This window comes from Prionailurus bengalensis, chromosome B3 (genome assembly GCF_016509475.1).
Source record: "Prionailurus bengalensis isolate Pbe53 chromosome B3, Fcat_Pben_1.1_paternal_pri, whole genome shotgun sequence".
Lineage (NCBI taxonomy): Eukaryota > Metazoa > Chordata > Mammalia > Carnivora > Felidae > Prionailurus > Prionailurus bengalensis.
Window position 1 is genome coordinate 33,835,456 of NC_057355.1, and position 17,330 is coordinate 33,852,785.

The 17,330-nt window shown below is 49.4% G+C and overlaps 1 protein-coding gene across 12 annotated transcripts in view; it reads left to right on the forward strand.

The window, feature by feature from the left end:
* The window catches only part of LOC122467579 (protein mono-ADP-ribosyltransferase PARP6), a 62,403-nt gene extending 45,480 nt beyond the window's left edge, over positions 1-16,923 (forward strand). For 10 of the 12 annotated variants that reach the window (XM_043553976.1, XM_043553975.1, XM_043553973.1 and 7 more), the window contains 10 exons: positions 974-1,155; positions 1,949-2,040; positions 6,338-6,469; positions 7,135-7,321; positions 8,092-8,362; positions 9,818-9,968; positions 10,170-10,322; positions 13,374-13,540; positions 15,321-15,502; positions 16,205-16,923. In XM_043553976.1, coding sequence (XP_043409911.1) covers positions 974-1,155; positions 1,949-2,040; positions 6,338-6,469; positions 7,135-7,321; positions 8,092-8,362; positions 9,818-9,968; positions 10,170-10,322; positions 13,374-13,540; positions 15,321-15,502; positions 16,205-16,311 — 1,624 coding nt within the window. In that variant the 3' untranslated portion in view covers positions 16,312-16,923. Of the gene's footprint in view, positions 1-973; positions 1,156-1,948; positions 2,041-6,337; positions 6,470-7,134; positions 7,322-8,091; positions 8,363-9,817; positions 9,969-10,169; positions 10,323-12,829; positions 12,997-13,373; positions 13,541-15,320; positions 15,503-16,204 lie in introns of all 12 variants that reach the window. The other 2 variants (XM_043553974.1, XM_043553987.1) reach the window with 1 other exon arrangement.
* The last annotated feature ends 407 nt before the right edge of the window (positions 16,924-17,330 follow it).

Genomic DNA, 17,330 nt, shown 5'->3' on the forward strand with positions numbered 1-17,330 from the left:
CAGATGGTCTTTGTTACTTAGGGTGGTGTACTTGTCAGAAAGTTGAACTGGGATGGTGCATCAGAAAATCAGTTGGGAAAAGGATTTGGCAAGCAATCTTAATTTCCTCATGTTGTGACTGTCCTGTTAAAGTTGCTGTACTAATTTTAGAATGAGACCAGTGCCCTTTGGGGTTATCCTTAAATTTATGCAAATTACTTTGTGTGTCCTAAAGTGCTGCTGACCAAAAGTAGATGTAGTTTTTAGGTAGACTCCTGGGACAAAAGATTCTGCATTCAGCGTTTTGGATCAACTTTGCTTCCTGTCTAGGGACTGGTTTCTACTATCTGTCTGTGAACTCTCCTGCTAGAGTGAGTCGAGGAATGAACTTGATGTGTGCCCCGTGTTAGTGAAAATCTAGTATCCCAGAGCTCAACGGACTGCCTGGTTGGTGGCTGTCTTTACAACCAGGAAACTCACTTTGCGTTTGGGTGGGGATTGTTAAAAGCCAATGTGGATGCCCTGCCCTGTAGCAGACATTTATAGCTTTGAGATAGCTTTTCATACAAAGATCTAGATTCGCCAAGGTACTAAACTAGGATTCCATTCTTTACCTCACTGGAAGATCAGTTACAATTTTCTTTTGGGGAAGCTCTTTCCATGCCTGTGACATGTTGTTTGTAGGATGGACAAGAAAGCTGTCAAGGTAGATATGAGCTGTTGTCAGGGGGGTCTGCTTACAGCAGGTACTTGGGAAGTACACACATTGGGTACGAGGTTTTAAACTGTTCTTTGAGGTCCTTCCCACTTGCTCACGGCCGTGTGAACCCTATGCCTGACTTGAGGAGCACCCACATGGCCAGAGCATGGCAGGGCTCCCTGTGGCTTGTGTGCAAAGTGTGCTTATTGAGTTAATGTGTAAGCAGGAAACAGCCTCATGTGCCAAGTGGTATATTAACTACCTGGGCTTCTCAGACTGAAACTCTCTCTTCAGTTCTCCTGGACCCAGGACCTCAGCAGCCATGTCAAAGCCCCATAGTGATGTCGGGACTGCCTTCATTCAGACCCAGCAGCTGCACGCAGCCATGGCTGACACGTTCTTGGAGCACATGTGCCGCCTGGACATTGACTCGCCACCCATCACGGCCCGTAACACGGGCATCATCTGTACCATCGGTGAGTGGGTGTGCCCCTCAAAACGAGGGCCTCCTATGACAGTGATCTTTTCTCTCCTGAAAAGACAAAATAAATGTAGCAAACCTGGTTGCTGAGCGAGAGGCTACACAGATTCTTGTGGGAACTCAGGTCATAGGAAGTTGCAGTAAGGAATTAGTATGCTCTGTGTTTGCTACTAAAGGTAAAATTTAGACGATGTCTTCCTTAGCACCTCTTTTAGGAGCATCTCAGAAATCTTAGGAAGATCTTTTTTTTTTTTAAGATTTTAAAAAATGTTTTAGTTTTGAGAGAGAGGGAGAGAGCAGTGGAGGGGCAGAGAGAGAAAGAAGAAGACCAAGGATCCAAAGCGGGCTCTGCACTGACAGCAGAGAGCCCGATGCGGGGCTCAAACTCATGAACCATGAAATCATGATCTGAGCCGAAGTCAGATGCTTAACCGATTGAGCCACCCAGGTGCCCCTCTTAGGAAGACCTTTTTGACATGGCTCTGTGCAACCAGAGTTCTGTGGTTGGACATCTGGCTAGCCTTCAGGGAGAGCAGAGAGGGCTGGCCAAGTCTTACTTAGGCTTTCCTAGTTAGATAGGAGCCTGTAGAATTTGAAGGAAATAGGAAAAGTGACCCCTTAAATCAAGAAAGTGAGCAAACACAATAACAGCTATGTATATGCTTTTGAAAGAATTTTGAGCTTTTTGCAGGAGGGAAATTTAGGGACAAAGAATATCCAGAGTTCTTCAAACTCAAGTGTTATTCCTACTTTGAATAACACTTAGGCTTTAATATTTTTTTCACTAGGTCCGGCTTCCCGATCTGTGGAGATATTGAAAGAGATGATTAAATCTGGAATGAATGTGGCTCGTCTGAACTTCTCTCATGGAACTCATGAGGTGAGCCTCAGCTGGACAGTTTGGCCACTGGGAGAGCACGTAGGAAATTGGGTGGGAGTGCGGTGTTCATTTAACCACAGTGGATCAGGCAAGAAAGAATCTGGGGTTTACAGCCAATGGGGAGATCGTCTTCACTAGCCTATCCCTACTCTTCCTTTCCCCATCTCCTGCTATCTCAACTGGCCAAGTCTCCTTCCACAAAGAAGATTCGTTTTGTTATTGGCCGTGGTTATCCCACACACCTGTGTTCACAAGAGTATGGAAGGTTTGGGGTGCCTGACTGGCTCAGTCAGAGGAACATGTGACTCTTGATCTTGGGGTTGTGGGTTTGGGCCCCAAGTTGGGTATAAAGATTGCTGGGAAAAATAAACTTAAAAAAAAAGTGTGGAAGGGTTCTACTGGAAAACCTTGTAAGCCATTAGGTATCATGGCCACAGTGCTTGACACCTCCTTACCCTTGGGTTTCTGTAACAGTTCATATTGAGGTGATGAGCCAAAAGGTCACCCTGCAGATTGAATTCTGGCCTAGGTTAGACCAAGATAACTGAGCAGGTACAGGAGAAGTCCTTATTGCAAGTTAAGGACTGAGTCTAATGCACTAACACTTCTTGGCATATAATACCCCCTTTCATCAACATTGTGTTCCTGGCCTGTGTCTTCCCAGGGGCTCTGGTACATTAAAATAAAGTCTGCACACTTCTCCAGCAGCGTGGTAGGAATGTATTTGTGCTGAGGCTGTTTATGAGCTGACTTGACCTGTGGACAGAGGCTTTACCTAGCTACTGGGAAGTGCTCCATTCCTGCCTGCTTCTGTTCCCAAACTCATTTTGAGGGAGGAATTGAGGTTCCCTGACATACAGTTCCTTTTAAAAACCATCAGCCTTACTCATAAGCCATGAGATTTCATACTGGCATTGGTACGAAAGTAATGGATGGGCCAAACTCCCCTCACTCTTTGTTTAGAAAAAGGAAAATGCTACCCTGTAAGGGCAAGTGGTAAGGGGTTGCCCTCTGGCATTTGGAAGCTGGTGTTAAGTTTAGACTAAAAATAAAGCCTCAGGAAGTACAGTCCAAGAGGCGAATTTCTCCTTTCTGGAAACGTGAGACTCTCCATCGTGAGTTCCGTAGCCCGTGTTCCATAAACAGCCTATGGCCTGGCAGGCGGCCGGCTTCCAAATGTCATGGAGGCCTGACCAAGTTCAGAGGAACTGTGCTCAGCCGGCACTTTAGGCAGGTTAAGACAGGTCTGTGATGACATTCTGTAATTTTCCGATGTCGGGGTCCTTGGCGGAAGTCCCTAGGAATTCCTGCAAGTGTTAGCTTAGCCCAAAGACAGAGCTAAAGATACCAGTGGGGATTGGTTCACTATTGATCCCTTCTCCTGGACCGTGCCAGGGTCTCCTCTGTGTAGCAGAAGAAGCAGAAATAGATTTTAAGAAGTTGACCTTTAACTAGGCTTGTGGCCTCTTCCATCCAGTAAAATAACACCACTGCAGCTCTGAAATGGCAAGGCTGCGTGCTGTCTACTGCACCTGCTGGACAGGGGCTGGCTCAGGGATTTTGGTCTTTTTAAACTACAAGACGCATTTGGAGATAACCTCTGCTTTGACTCTTATTCCTAAGTTAGAATTGGGACTTAAAAAAAACCCAGCAACAACAAAATACTCCCCAAGTCTCTCTAGTGGGTTTATTCTGCGGTTTTTGACCAGGATAAGGTTGTCTCTGGGATCAGGGTTTTGGCTCATCTGAAATTGTTCTAATATTATATATAGTTATATAATTTAATATTACATAATGTAACATAAACAGTTTTAGTTTTGACTGCATGTCAGAGCTCTTACTTCACATGCAAGTTTGACTAGATGCTATAGCATGCTTTCCCAGCTCTTGACAGTTTTTAAGTACTCTTTTAAAACAGAACATTGAAATTGTTTTCTCTCCCTCTAACAGAGGGCCATCTACTCTCTGCATCTTATCTTTTTGCCAGTCTCCCTAACCCCACTTGTAGCAGTTCACCTGGGCAAGATGTGTTCTTACTGAACATGTGGTCCCAGTGATACTGACTTTTAAACAACCTAAATTTAGAATCTTCCACAAGGACAGTATTAACTGATGGACTTCTTTACCACTTGTTAACATCCAGCAAAACCACAGCCCTAGTGGAAGACGTCAGTACACCTTCCAGCAGTGTACCAAAAGATAACTGTAGATATGTAAGACCTAATAACATAAGACCTAATAATCTTATTGGTATGTATATAAATAGATGACTTTATGTCCACTCAAGACCAAAACACATATTTATTTAAAATGCTTAGGATTTTAAAATTTATTAGGTCACCAAAACCCACCCCTCAAGTTCCATAAAATGGAAATTATATAGGCCATATCCTCTGGCATATTTTTTTGTGGAAACTTTAAGTCTTAACACAGACTTAAATGTACTTACCAGAAAACAAAAGTCCTAATGAAAGTAAATGAAATCGTTAAAATACTAGTAGCCAAATAATCTAAAAAGGGTGAAGGGAAAGCATTGATTTAAAAGCATAACTTCATGAAATAAAAACTAAATTTGACAAACCAAAACACCTCTGTAGCACAGAAACTTTTGGAAAACCTGGTCAAGAAGCAGGATGCACAAAAAAAAAAAGTAGGAGAAGGGAATGTTTCCTATGTATTAGAAGAGAGTTTGAAAGTCATAAAAAGACTTCTTTAATTTCTATACATTGAGATGAACTTGACTCTTTTCCAAGAAAAGGTAATATCCAAGATGTAGAAAATATAAATAGATGAACAGCCTGAAGAAATTGAAAATGTGGCCATTAGCTCTAGCTCTGGTTCAGAACACCGGGCCTAAATGACTTTGATGACTTCCTTCTGACTGCCTTGAAGGAGCAGTTAGATCCTCTGTCACACTGTCCCAGAGCCTAGAGAAGTACAGAAGTCTTCCCAGTATGTTCTTTGAAATCAGCACACCCTGACAGTAAGATGAGCCAAGGACAGTACCCGAACCAGACAGGTTAGCACACGAGGCTTGTTCCCTTAGAGGCAGAAAGCACAAATAAAACTTCACAGCCAAATCCAGTTGTCTACTAAAAGAATGCCCTGCCTCATGACCAAACACAAAGTGCATATTGGATGAAATAGAATGGTCAATAGAACATGATGGTAATGCTAGGTAACAATTATTAAGTAATTACTGTTGTTCATCTCTGTTCTGAATACTTCATGGATTCTTTTACGCCTCACATCAGCTCCGAGGGAAAGGGATTTGACCATATGAAACACCCATTTCTTTGAAAAGTTATCTCTATATTCTATTCTCTATTGTTTTTATTGTGAGTCAGCAATAGAAAGAAATTTTATAACTTAGAATAAGGGCCTCTGCCCCCAGAAAACGGCCATTGGTCCTCATTAGATGGCATAATTAGAAGCTGAAGATTTTCAGACACAGGCTTCTGGCAGCACTGTCCTTGTTCCGGCTCCCCTCCAGCCTCCTTGTGGGTACTACTCTCCTGGACCGGGTGGCTGAAGGACAGGGCCTGCAAAGTGCTGAATTGGGTGCTTCTGTTACCAGCAGTGTCCTGTTGATTATACTAAGCACTTTTGACATCTTGGCTTTGAGTCTCCTTTTAGTCAGATGGTAGCAACAATTGGAAAAAAGAAAGGGCTTAGGAAAAAGATGGAAGCCAGGGCATTTAGTTCAGAGAGAGGCATATTCCCACCTTTCCCTAGACTGCTCCAGAAAGTGATTGTAAAAACCAGGTCTGCCGGACCTTAGCAATGAGTTGTGTAGCTTGGCCATTGTAAGCTTAAGTAAATAACTCTGGAGTTTGAATTGTACTTGGAATCAGTAGAGGAAAAAGCTCAGAATTGCCAAATCTATCAGAATCTGACACTGATTGCCGGACCAGCACTGTGCACACATAAGTGCAAGGTCTTTTATTCCAGTTGCCTGTTTTATTTGCCGAGGGAGAGTAATTCCTAGGTCCTAGAGAAAATAAGACACGCTTCTTTTTATGTTGAGATGTGTTTACACCATACCTGTAGTGGGTTTTGGTGGCAGTGTTCTAAACTAAGATTTTCCCATGAGCGAGTTAGTGCTATGGAAGAAGTGGGCAGAAACCAAGGGGATTGAGATAAGGTTGAGGGTGCTCAGTGAATGGATGACACTGAGGCTAGCCAAAGAAGGCAGGGGTCTGGAACATCCAAGGCTTTTCCTTGAGGGATCAACTTCAGTTCTGGGGCTAGCTCCTCATGTGGGAGGACACCCATCATTCTCCTTCCTTACCCCCAGTACCATGCTGAGACCATCAAGAATGTGCGTGCAGCCACGGAAAGCTTTGCTTCTGACCCCATTCGTTACCGGCCAGTTGCTGTGGCCCTGGACACCAAAGGACCTGAGATCCGAACTGGGCTCATCAAGGGCGTAAGTATCACCGGGAGTGGGGACGGGGAAGGTACAGGGGGCGGTGGGCTCTGGAGGGCCATGTCTGTGCCCTGCTCGGAGGCCATGTTCCTTAGTTTAGATCTAGAAAGGAGAGTTCTATTCATCACTGTAAACGATGTTGATTTGATGTACTTTGCTAAGAAATGATACCAGAGAGGAAGCTTTTTTTTTTTTTTTCAACGTTTATTTATTTTGGGGACAGAGAGAGACAGAGCATGAACGGGGGAGGGGCAGAGAGAGGGAGACACAGAATCGGAAACAGGCTCCAGGCTCTGAGCCATCAGCCCAGAGCCTGACGCGGGGCTTGAACTCACGGACCGTGAGATCGTGACCTGGCTGAAGTCGGACGCTTAACCGACTGTGCCACCCAGGTGCCCCGAGAGGAAGCTTTTTTACTCTAAAAACCTAGTTCCAAGCCTCTCTTCATCCCTTTTCCCCTGTCATTAAATAGTGTGACTAAAATGTTGTAGGTTTTTCCTGAATGACTTCTTTGAGATAAGTTTGAGAAGAAGATCATTTATTCCCAAAGCCAGACGCTTTATTGTGCTTCTGGCTGAGATTTGAGCATTTTTCCCAGGAGGAAAGAACTTTTCTTTTCCTGCCATGAGGGCTGGACTCATGGCAGTAAACTGTTTTGTCTGTAGAGTGGCACCGCAGAGGTGGAGCTGAAGAAAGGAGCCACTCTCAAGATCACCTTGGACAATGCCTACATGGAAAAATGTGATGAGAACGTCCTGTGGCTGGACTACAAGAACATTTGCAAGGTGGTGGAAGTGGGCAGCAAGGTCTACGTGGACGATGGGCTTATCTCTCTGTTGGTGAAGGAGAAAGGTACTGGAGTCAGCATCTCATTGTCTAAAACCATCTCCGATTCTTTAAATTTCCTTTAACACAAGGAACATGGGAAGTTTGTTTGGCTGACAGCAAGATTAAGTCTATTCTCAGGAATTCCTCTTTTTTTTTTCCTAAGTTATTTATTTTGTGAGAGAGAGCAAGTGGGGGAGGGGCAGACAGACAGAACCCAAGCAGGCTCCATGCTGTCAGAGCCCGATGCAGGGCTTGAACTCACAAACCATGAGATCATCACCACCTGAGCCAACGCTTAATCGGCTGAGCCACCCAGGTTCCTCTATAATTCCTTATGTTGTTTTTTAAAACAGACTTCAACTTAATCGTGCTTTTAGGAGATACGAGAATTTTTTTTTAATCCATCCTCACTGTTAGAAAGCCTTTCTGCTTTCTCTCTTCTGTCAATATGATACGTGCAGGACTCTAGTATACTTGGGGATGATAGCTGATATTTAAGTGTCCGGCACTGGTCCTAAGCATTTTACACGATAATTTGTGTAAATTTTAAAACAGTCTTATGAGTATCAGATACTATTATCCCTATATAGCAGGTGAGGAAACTGAGGCACAGAGAGGTTAGTTGACTTGCCCAAGATTATACAATTAGTGAGGTGGTATTTGACTTCTGGACATAGGGCTCCAGTGCCCACAATGTACTGCTTTCAGTTCACTGTACTGGGGAGAGCCTGCTTCCTGTTGAGGATGTTGTGCCCTCATTGCTCTGCCCCTCCCCCCCACTCTGTTTTACATAGGTGCTGACTTCCTGGTGACAGAGGTGGAGAATGGTGGCTCCCTGGGGAGCAAGAAGGGTGTGAACCTTCCTGGGGCTGCTGTGGACTTGCCTGCTGTGTCAGAAAAGGACATTCAGGATCTGAAATTTGGGGTAGAGCAGGATGTAGATATGGTGTTTGCATCTTTCATCCGCAAGGCATCTGATGTCCATGAAGTTAGAAAGGTCCTGGGAGAAAAAGGAAAGAACATCAAGATAATCAGCAAAATCGAGAATCATGAGGGAGTTCGGAGGTAAGTGCCCCCCCCCCCCCCCCCCCCCCCCCCCCCCCCGCACTTTCCAAAAAGGCTATATCCTGTGAATATCCAGTTCCCAAACCTGGTGACCAGCCTATCAGAATGCAGACTCCCTAGCTTAGGCCAGACCCATGGAGTCCCTCTTAAGCGGGGAGAATGAAAGGCATTGGTTATTTTTATTCATGCATGTATGTATACAGTGTCTACACCCAGCTTGGGGCTCAAACCCACAACCCTGAGACCAAGAGTCGCACGGCTCTTCGGACTGAGTCCGAAGGTGCCCCAAGGCATTGGTATTTAAAAAAAAAATACATATATATCTTCCCAGGTGATGGGCATGCTGGTGCTTCCCAGTGGTGATTGATACTCTTCCACAGGCCCAGGGAGTTGGGCCAGTGTTGGGAGTGGACAGGGTGACTGCTCACAGGTCAAGGGCCATTATGCTGTCCTCCTAATAAGGAGCACTACCTATGTTTGCCGGAATAAGGGGATATTGCCCCTCCACCCCCCCACCTACACCACCATTTTTTCACAACAGAAGGAAGATAGCAGGCCCTTAGGAAGGGGCCCTTTTTAGCCCCTCACTTGGGAGGCATGTGGAAGCTCGTGGTGTCCTTATCTTCGCTTAGAAAGCAGCTGGCCTGATGTTTGGGCTCTGGAATGTTACCAGCTTCCTGGAGGAAAGCATGTGCCTCTCCAGGTGTATTAGATGGTCCCAGCTCTGTTTCACCACCTCCCCAGTATTCCCTAGGTTGAGCCCAGTGGGTATGACCAGCTCCGTGACCTCTGTTCCTCTCCAGCTCCCTGCTAGGAACATAAGCCGGCACAGCTAAAACCCTAGACCTACTTGTGTGGATTAGGCATGTACTTGGGGAGGGTGGGTGGAGCGGCCCCGCCCACTGTTTGACCTTGCCATCCTTAACTTTGCATAGACGTCCTTTGTACTGGGATCCTGCCATCCTGATGAGCCATGGGTGCTCGCTGACCCTGGCCACAGACCAGGCAGAGCCACAGCTATTCTTGCCTTCAGCACGTTGGGAGGGGGCCACCTCAAGGAGCAGCCCTTCTGGTCAAGGACCTTTATGTTGTGAGCAGTCAGTTGGCCTCGGGTTCTCTTTCTGCCTTGGAAGTGCTAGCTAGAGTGGAGACGGTAGAGAGATGCCTTAAGAGGGGGCCTTGAGGTGCAGATGGAGAGGAAATGAGCCTACAGGGCTTTGGAGGAAACCTTGCTCTCCTCCCTGCCCCTTCAGTGAAGTTCTCATGCTAGTGCTGAAGAAGCCAGGGCAAGTGTTAGCCTACTTTGGGGGGCAGCTAAGGTAGCTGGAACACCCCGTCGCCTCTTTATACGCGTGATGAGGTCATAGAACCCAGGAGAACTTCCTGTGTGCAGTAATTAATGCAGTTGTGGCCTTGTTCCATGTAACCTCTCTCTCTTCCTAACCTCTCTGTCAGGTTTGATGAAATCCTGGAAGCCAGCGATGGGATCATGGTGGCTCGTGGTGATCTAGGCATTGAGATTCCTGCAGAGAAGGTCTTCCTTGCTCAGAAGATGATGATTGGGAGGTGCAACCGAGCTGGGAAGCCTGTCATCTGTGCGACGCAGGCATGTGCCTCTCCCTGCGCTCATACGCTTATACAGGGAGGCCACCTCGGCTCTCCCCAGGGCCTGCCCCATGTCTCTCAAACACACACACACCCTTCCTTCCCCTCATGTGCAGACACGTATCCAGGGGGTTAGCTGGTAGACCTTCATCTCTGAAGGCTGCCGAGGCTGCATCTCACTCATGCCCTGTCCCCCTCCCAGATGCTGGAGAGCATGATCAAGAAGCCCCGTCCCACCAGGGCTGAGGGCAGTGATGTGGCCAATGCGGTCTTGGATGGAGCCGACTGTATCATGCTTTCTGGAGAGACCGCCAAAGGGGACTACCCCCTGGAGGCTGTTCGCATGCAGCACCTGGTGAGTTTTCAAGTCTCCCCATCTCCGCGGGCTCAGGCCGGGCCCAGGGTGGAGGCAAGCTCTGGTACAGAGTGACACCTTTTAGGCGTCTGGGCCCTCAGTCTTTGATGATCCTCTATAAGTCACAATAAGAGTGAGGAGGTGTGTGCTGGGGAGAGGGGTACGTTGGGTTTTTTCCTCCTCTGCCTTCCCTGCCCACACTCCCTCCTCTTTCCTCTGCTCTGGAGGCGTCCTCCATTAGAGCGCACTTCACTTCTGGCTTCAAGGCTGTGAGTCCATCCCTTGATTCAAGTACTAAGATTACTTGTAGTTTTCCTCTGGACAGCCCGAAGGACCCCTGAGTATCTCTGTCCCATTCTGGAAAAAGCCATAGGCTCCTGTTCTCAGCCGATCTGTTTGGGGTCCATTTGATTCCCCACCTGTTCCACATCAGGTGCCACCACCCCCTCCCCACCCCCGGGGCCCCGGGTGTGCTTGGGGGTGGTGACCGAGCTCTCCTTGCATGGCGCCTGCAGCCGGGCCTGCTTTGCTGAGCTGCTGCACATGCCTCAGGCTAAAATGTGGGGTTTAGTGACTGGCAGCAGGTCCACAAATAGAGGCAGGAGGAGGGCTGGGCCTGCTGGGCCTGGATCGAGCATCCGGAGGAGTCCTGGACGCGGCTCTTCTTTGAGCTAGCTCTTCAAGGCTCTTGGCTCGGCCGTGACCCGCTGCTGGGCTGCTTCTCCGTTCCTCTGCCTTGTCTGGTCCAGCTCTAGACTTGCTCAAGAGTCCGCCCAGGCTTCAGTTACCAGGGCTCCTCAGGCCAGGGAGAACTGAGTGCTGTAGGTTCACTTTCTCAACAACAGCCCCACGTCAGTGCTCATGATGTGTGTGGAGCTCAGCGAACTTGCCTCTAATTCTGAAGTGGGTTTTTTTTTAACCTTCCTGTCAGCAAAGGATCCTCATGCCCTTTGTGTGACACACCCTCCCCTGCACCAAATTTAAGCAACACCCCCTCCAAAAAACCTTCCTTTCCGCCTTTCCTGTGTGTCTAGTTATTAGGTAGTACAGATTGATGGAGTCTTCATATCCTCTGTGTGATAGATGTCAGCCTAGCTGATAGATGAGGATTACATGATGATAAAGCCTCAGTTTGTATCCAGATCTGCTGTCTCCAGAGCCAGTGTTCTCCTGCATTACAGTGCTTTATCTAGCAGGAGATAAAGCCATGTCTCCATTAGGGGCCTGTATTGGCTAAGAATCAGGCTCTGGCCTCTGAATTCCAGTTCTGCTTTTCCATACCCCCAGTCTTCCCTGTGGACAGACAGACACCTTAGAGGGAACTGCAGGGCTTGGATGGCACTGCTCAGAAGATGAGTTATGGGGTCTGGGCTAGGTGGTGCAGACTTCTCCTTTCCATGTCCTCAGTTAACACTGGCTAATAGCTTCTTGCAGCTGCTCACTGCTTTCTTTTGTGTCTGAGGCAATGAATGACCCATGACTAAGGGCTAGGCAGTACCAGGTATGGTTCTGTTTCCTGTTCATGTCTCCTCGTCTTTGGGCTGCATGCACCCAATTCTCAGAGAAATAAAACCTGTAACCTAGTAAATCCTGCCACATGCCTGCTTATAGATACTGTCCAATTAATGAGATGTTATTACTGATTCTCCCCTCCCGCATCATTCTCTAAGATGCTTCTGGTTGCATTATAATCTTCTGAAGTTTAAATTTTCTAATTTTTGATGTTATCTGAGCAGGTGGTCTGTGAATAACTGAATGGCTTTCTCATGACTGTGGTAATCCTTACATGTTAATAATCAAATGTCATCTTAAACTTACCTGTGTGCTTCCACAGGCCATCTGTCTCTTCACATGGCTGTTCAGTGTGACCCTCACAAATCTGCCATTTCTCCACCTTTGTGCTTGCAACACGGTGAAGCTGTGTGGCTTTGGCTCTGTCTGACCCCAGCTTTCCCACGGTGTTCAGCGTGCAGGGCATTTGGAAAGGCTCGTAGCAGCAGCCCTGTGCCTGAAGCCAAGCAAATGCTCCGTGTGTGCATGGAAGCCCATGGAGGAGCCTTGTGGTAACCAGACAGCCATGTGAGGAGGGAGGGCCTGTTTCTTCCCATAAGCTGTGTCATGAGGCAGCATGGTCAAGTCCTCCCAGGGAGTGGCGTGGGCCCAGCCTGGGCATGTTTCTGTGCCGAGGTGCTAGAGCCTGCCGCCATGTTGTCTCTCTCTACCCCCACCCCCACTGAACAAATCCTTCCAGAATGGAAGAACCGATTTTTCCTCTCTTGGAGGGGAAGCAGCAGCAATTGGTGCTAGAAATTCTCCACCCATCCCTGAGCAGTTGGGCTTTCATCATGCTGCCTCTTTGCGTCTGCCTGAAGGACAGATTTAGCCAATTAACCTAAGGTTACCTTCCTCTGATTAATTCCCCATTCTGTCTTTCCATGTGTTGTCTCTCGTTTTTTTCCCTCCTCCTTCTCTCTTCCTTGCCTCTCCTCCCCCCCTAAACCTTACAGATAGCTCGTGAGGCTGAGGCAGCCATGTTCCACCGCAAGCTGTTTGAAGAACTTGTGCGAGGCTCAAGCCACTCCACAGACCTCATGGAAGCCATGGCCATGGGCAGCGTGGAGGCTTCTTATAAGTGTTTAGCAGCAGCTTTGATAGTTCTGACGGAGTCTGGCAGGTAGGGCCCCAAGGACAGGTAACTCTGTAGGATAACCAGCCTCTCGCTCCAGCCGATCTGGAAGACCGCTAGGGCCCAGCCCTCTTCTCGTCTGCAGGAAGCCAGCCAGGGAGGTCAGGGCAGGGCAGGATCAAAGGGTCCTTTGGCTCAGTAGGCACAGTGGATGTCACAGGCACCTGGCGAAGGACTAGTTCCTGTGAGTCTTGATGTCGCTCGGCTCAGCATCTCTAGTAGTTGGGCTCCTCTTGGCCACGCATCCAGGGACACGTTCCTCACCAGCTGTCTGTGCGACTCTTCCTCACCCTCTCCCGTTGTGACACAGCTCTGACAAAGCTCTGTCCCCCTCTCGTCCCTCTGGACGGATGTTGCTCCCCTAGATTGCCCGTGAGGCAGAGGCTGCCATCTACCACTTGCAATTATTTGAGGAACTCCGCCGCCTGGCGCCCATTACCAGCGACCCCACCGAAGCCGCCGCCGTGGGCGCCGTGGAGGCCTCGTTCAAGTGCTGCAGTGGGGCCATAATCGTCCTCACCAAGTCTGGCAGGTAGGAGGTGGTGGCGGTGCCCTGGGGATGCCCTGCTCGGGGACACCTCTCTTGGGTGTCCTGAGAGCAGCGCATTGAACAGGGCTCAGATGGCACTGAGCCAAGGTAAGACCCCTCTGCCTGCCACCAGGGCCCAGAGGATTCCAGGCAGCCCTCCTAAGTGGCGTTGGATCATTTGGATCCAAAGCAAGTTTACCTCCTCCAGAGAAACCAGAGACTTAATCATAGAACTACAGATAGACCGACTACAAGTGGTTCTTTCATATCTAAAAGCTAATCTCTTAAAAAAGTAGATGGCCATTTTGTTCATTCCAATTACTGTGTACTCTTTAAACGGTCAGTTTGGAAAATTAGTGCTGTTCGCTGACATGCTGTTTGGTTGGTGCACCTGTCCCTGTCAGTCTTTGAGCCCCAAAGGCAAGTGGGTTCAGCACCAGGAAAGGTCACCATGATGTCTTGCTGGCTCTCTGGTGCCATGCAGCCATGCAGAGGCCTGTGTTTGGCCTTCGCCTTGGGATCTTTTCCTAGTCCGGGAGATTGAATTAGCCTGTGTCACTGCCCCAGTCTGGGAGTGTGCTCCCCATCCCTGACCCTAGGGCCACGAGGGTTTTTTGGAGGGGGGGGGGGGGTAGAGGGGAGCAGATCAGGCGGTCCCCGTGCACTGAGGAGTGGCAGGTGGGGCTTTCTGTAGAAGCAGGACATGAGATCTGTGCAAACTCCCTCGGTAGAGGGCTTGGGATAAACAGCACCAACCATTAGGATTGACCTTTGTGAAAAGGTCCATCCTTTGCTATTTGGCTATTTTTAGCTCCAGTCTTCTGGGATTTCACCCTTACTAGTCCCGACTTCAGCACTTGCTCCTCTGAAAGCCTTGTATGGGGGCCAGGTCTTTAGCAGGGCATTCTCTGCTGTGACATGGCTTAAGTTTCCTGGACACCTGTTGAGTGTCCTTACAGTTTGCCCTCTGAGGCCCAGTGCCTCCTGCAAGCAGGCCCACCTCAACTCCTGAGAGACATCTGCAACCCAAGTGTACAGTGTCCATGTTCCAGGAAGCACCTGGCCCCGGGGCTCAGGGGGCCCCCCAACCCTCCATAGCCTTCACAGGCAGACCCACTGGCACTAACCTTCCCATCTCCTGGTCTTGCCTCCTGGGTAACACCCAGATTTCTAAGCCTGGCTTACATACTCAGGGTTGGCTCTAGAGCCCAGTTGCTGGGACCGTTTCAGGGACTTGGGGGCCATGTGGGCTGGGGAAAGGGCACAGAAGTAGGGAAGGCTTATGCTGCAGAGTCCCAGGGGGGATGGTGGGCTCTGCTCCTGTTCTTTGCAGATGTCAAGAGTCAGGTGCTATTCACATGCTGCTTGGCTTATAGCTGTTGTTGGCAGCGAGAGGGAATGGGTGCTGGTGAGGTTGGGCAGGGCTGTATCTGTGCCAGAATGGAAAAGTTCAGAGGAGGGGGTTCTGCCAGCTATGGTGCATGTCGGGTGATAGGGTGAGACTGACCATGCTGGGCTGGTATGACCCTGGGGCCCGAGGAAGGCAAGCGGGTAGCAAAGCTAGAGATGTCGTAGTAGAAGAAGCGTAGTACGTGCTGTGGAAGATACAGGATGAGGGTCTGCCCCGGCTTTGGGAGCAGATGCTAAAACGGTAGGGTCACAGGCTGGCAATAGTGAGTTGGATTAGAGGGTGAGCTGTTGCTGAAGGCTCTCCAGGGCTTCCTGGGAGGCTCCCGGAACACTGTTTAATGGTCTCTCTTGCCCGTCCATCATCCTGTCTCAGGTCTGCTCACCAGGTGGCCAGATACCGCCCCCGCGCCCCCATCATTGCTGTGACTCGGAATCACCAGACTGCCCGCCAGGCCCACCTGTACCGCGGCATCTTCCCTGTGGTGTGTAAGGACCCAGTGCAGGAGGCCTGGGCTGAGGATGTGGACCTTCGGGTGAACTTGGCCATGAATGTTGGTGCGTGGCTGGGAGCAAGGGCTAGAGCTTGGAGGGGTGGGGAGGATGCTTGAGCGCTGGTGTCCCTGGGATCCTACAGAAAGGGGAACATGCTGACCTTAGGGTGTGCAAGAGCCCTAGCTGTCTTCTTGGGAATGTTCTCTGAACCCTCCATCCCATTCCCTCAAGTTCTGGGCTGAGCCCAGGAGGGAAGAGGAGCATTTTGAGTTTTGGGGCTCAGTTGCCCACTGCCTCTCACTGTCTTCCAGCGTGGGGCCCAAAGCAAAGGATCCTGGATAGTCAGGGTTGTCTGCTCTTTGGCATCTGCTTATTACTGAGGGCTAAAAAAAAATTAGAGCTCAAACACTGCTGGGTGTCATACACACAGATTATGTACTCATGACCTTTGTCCCTGATAAAAGTAAGATGTCAATGGATGAGCGGAAGCAACTAGCTCTGACTTTGGGGAAGGCTCTCCACCCTCTGGAGTATAAAATGAGTGATGTCCAAAGGTCCCTGCCAACTCTCTTTGATTGATAAGGAAATATCTGGGCCTCCCTCATGCATCCCCTTTGCCTGGGCTGTGATGCTTGCGCCACCTTGTGGTGTAAGGAAGTAATGATGAGCCAGCCCTGCTTGCTCCCTCTGGCTGCGGGGCAGTCAGCCAGGTGCACATCTGCCTGGCTTGGCTTTTACTCACCAACCTTTCTTCTCTTCCTTTAGGCAAGGCCCGAGGCTTCTTCAAGAAGGGAGATGTGGTCATTGTGCTGACCGGGTGGCGCCCTGGCTCCGGCTTCACCAATACCATGCGTGTAGTGCCTGTGCCATGACAGGCCCCAAGAGCCCCTTCTCCAGCCCCGTCCCATCCCCTTCCCCCAACCCATCCATTAGGCCAGCAATGCTTGTAGTGCTCACTTGGGGGTTGTAGTGTGGCACTGGTGGGCTGGGATGCTAGGGAAGAAGATTAATGCCTCTGAAACCTGACTTTTTTTAAGACCCTGTTCGGGTGAGGTAACCCAGAGCTGCGTTGCACATCATGTGACCCCACCCAAGCTAGGGATGAAGGGAGTTTGCAGGACTGGAAGCCCCAGAGCTTAACAGAGGGCAACCGCTGCTGCATCTCCTTTTTGTGTATTCCATTCAGTTCCTATAGAAAATGGATACCCAGACAACTCCCACCCCCGGCCTGGCATCGAGAGACCGCCAGCAAGAGTTGTGGCATAGGGCAGTGGTTCCAGTTTAAGGAGACAGGCCCGGGCCCTTCCTTGCTCCCCCATCCCCCTCAGGCTCCCCTTGTCGTGCATTGTGCACTTGTGTTCCTACACTCCACTCAGCTGTTGCAGGCAAACACGCCCCCCACCCTCCATTTTCCCCACTACTGCAGCCACCTCCCAGCCTATTGCTACAGAGCCTACCTGTGTCAATAAACAACAGCTGAAGTACCGGTTTCCTCTCTTTTCTGATGGGGGGGGGGGCAGTGGGGGGGGGTGTGTGTGTGTGTCTGGTGGGGAACCCTGTCCTCTGAGGGTGAAAATGGTAAGGGCCTTGCGCCCTGATGGTTGCTCCTGTGTGATGACCCAGGTCACCTGCCATCTTCTCTACGGGATGCAGCGGTGCTGGGAAGGCAGTAGCTGTCGAGGATACAGGTTACCCCTTATCCTCAGGCACCCTGAGGAAGTGGTAGCTGGGTTTCTAAAAACTGCAGCTGGGGACATTTTATTGGCTTATTTGGACCAAAGAGGAGAGGGCAGCAACAAGGGCCCCTCCCTCCTGCTCTGGTGGGTAAACTGAGTGATGTGGCCATTGCCCTGCACCTCCCCTTATGTCTTGTGCAGCAGAGGCCTCGAAT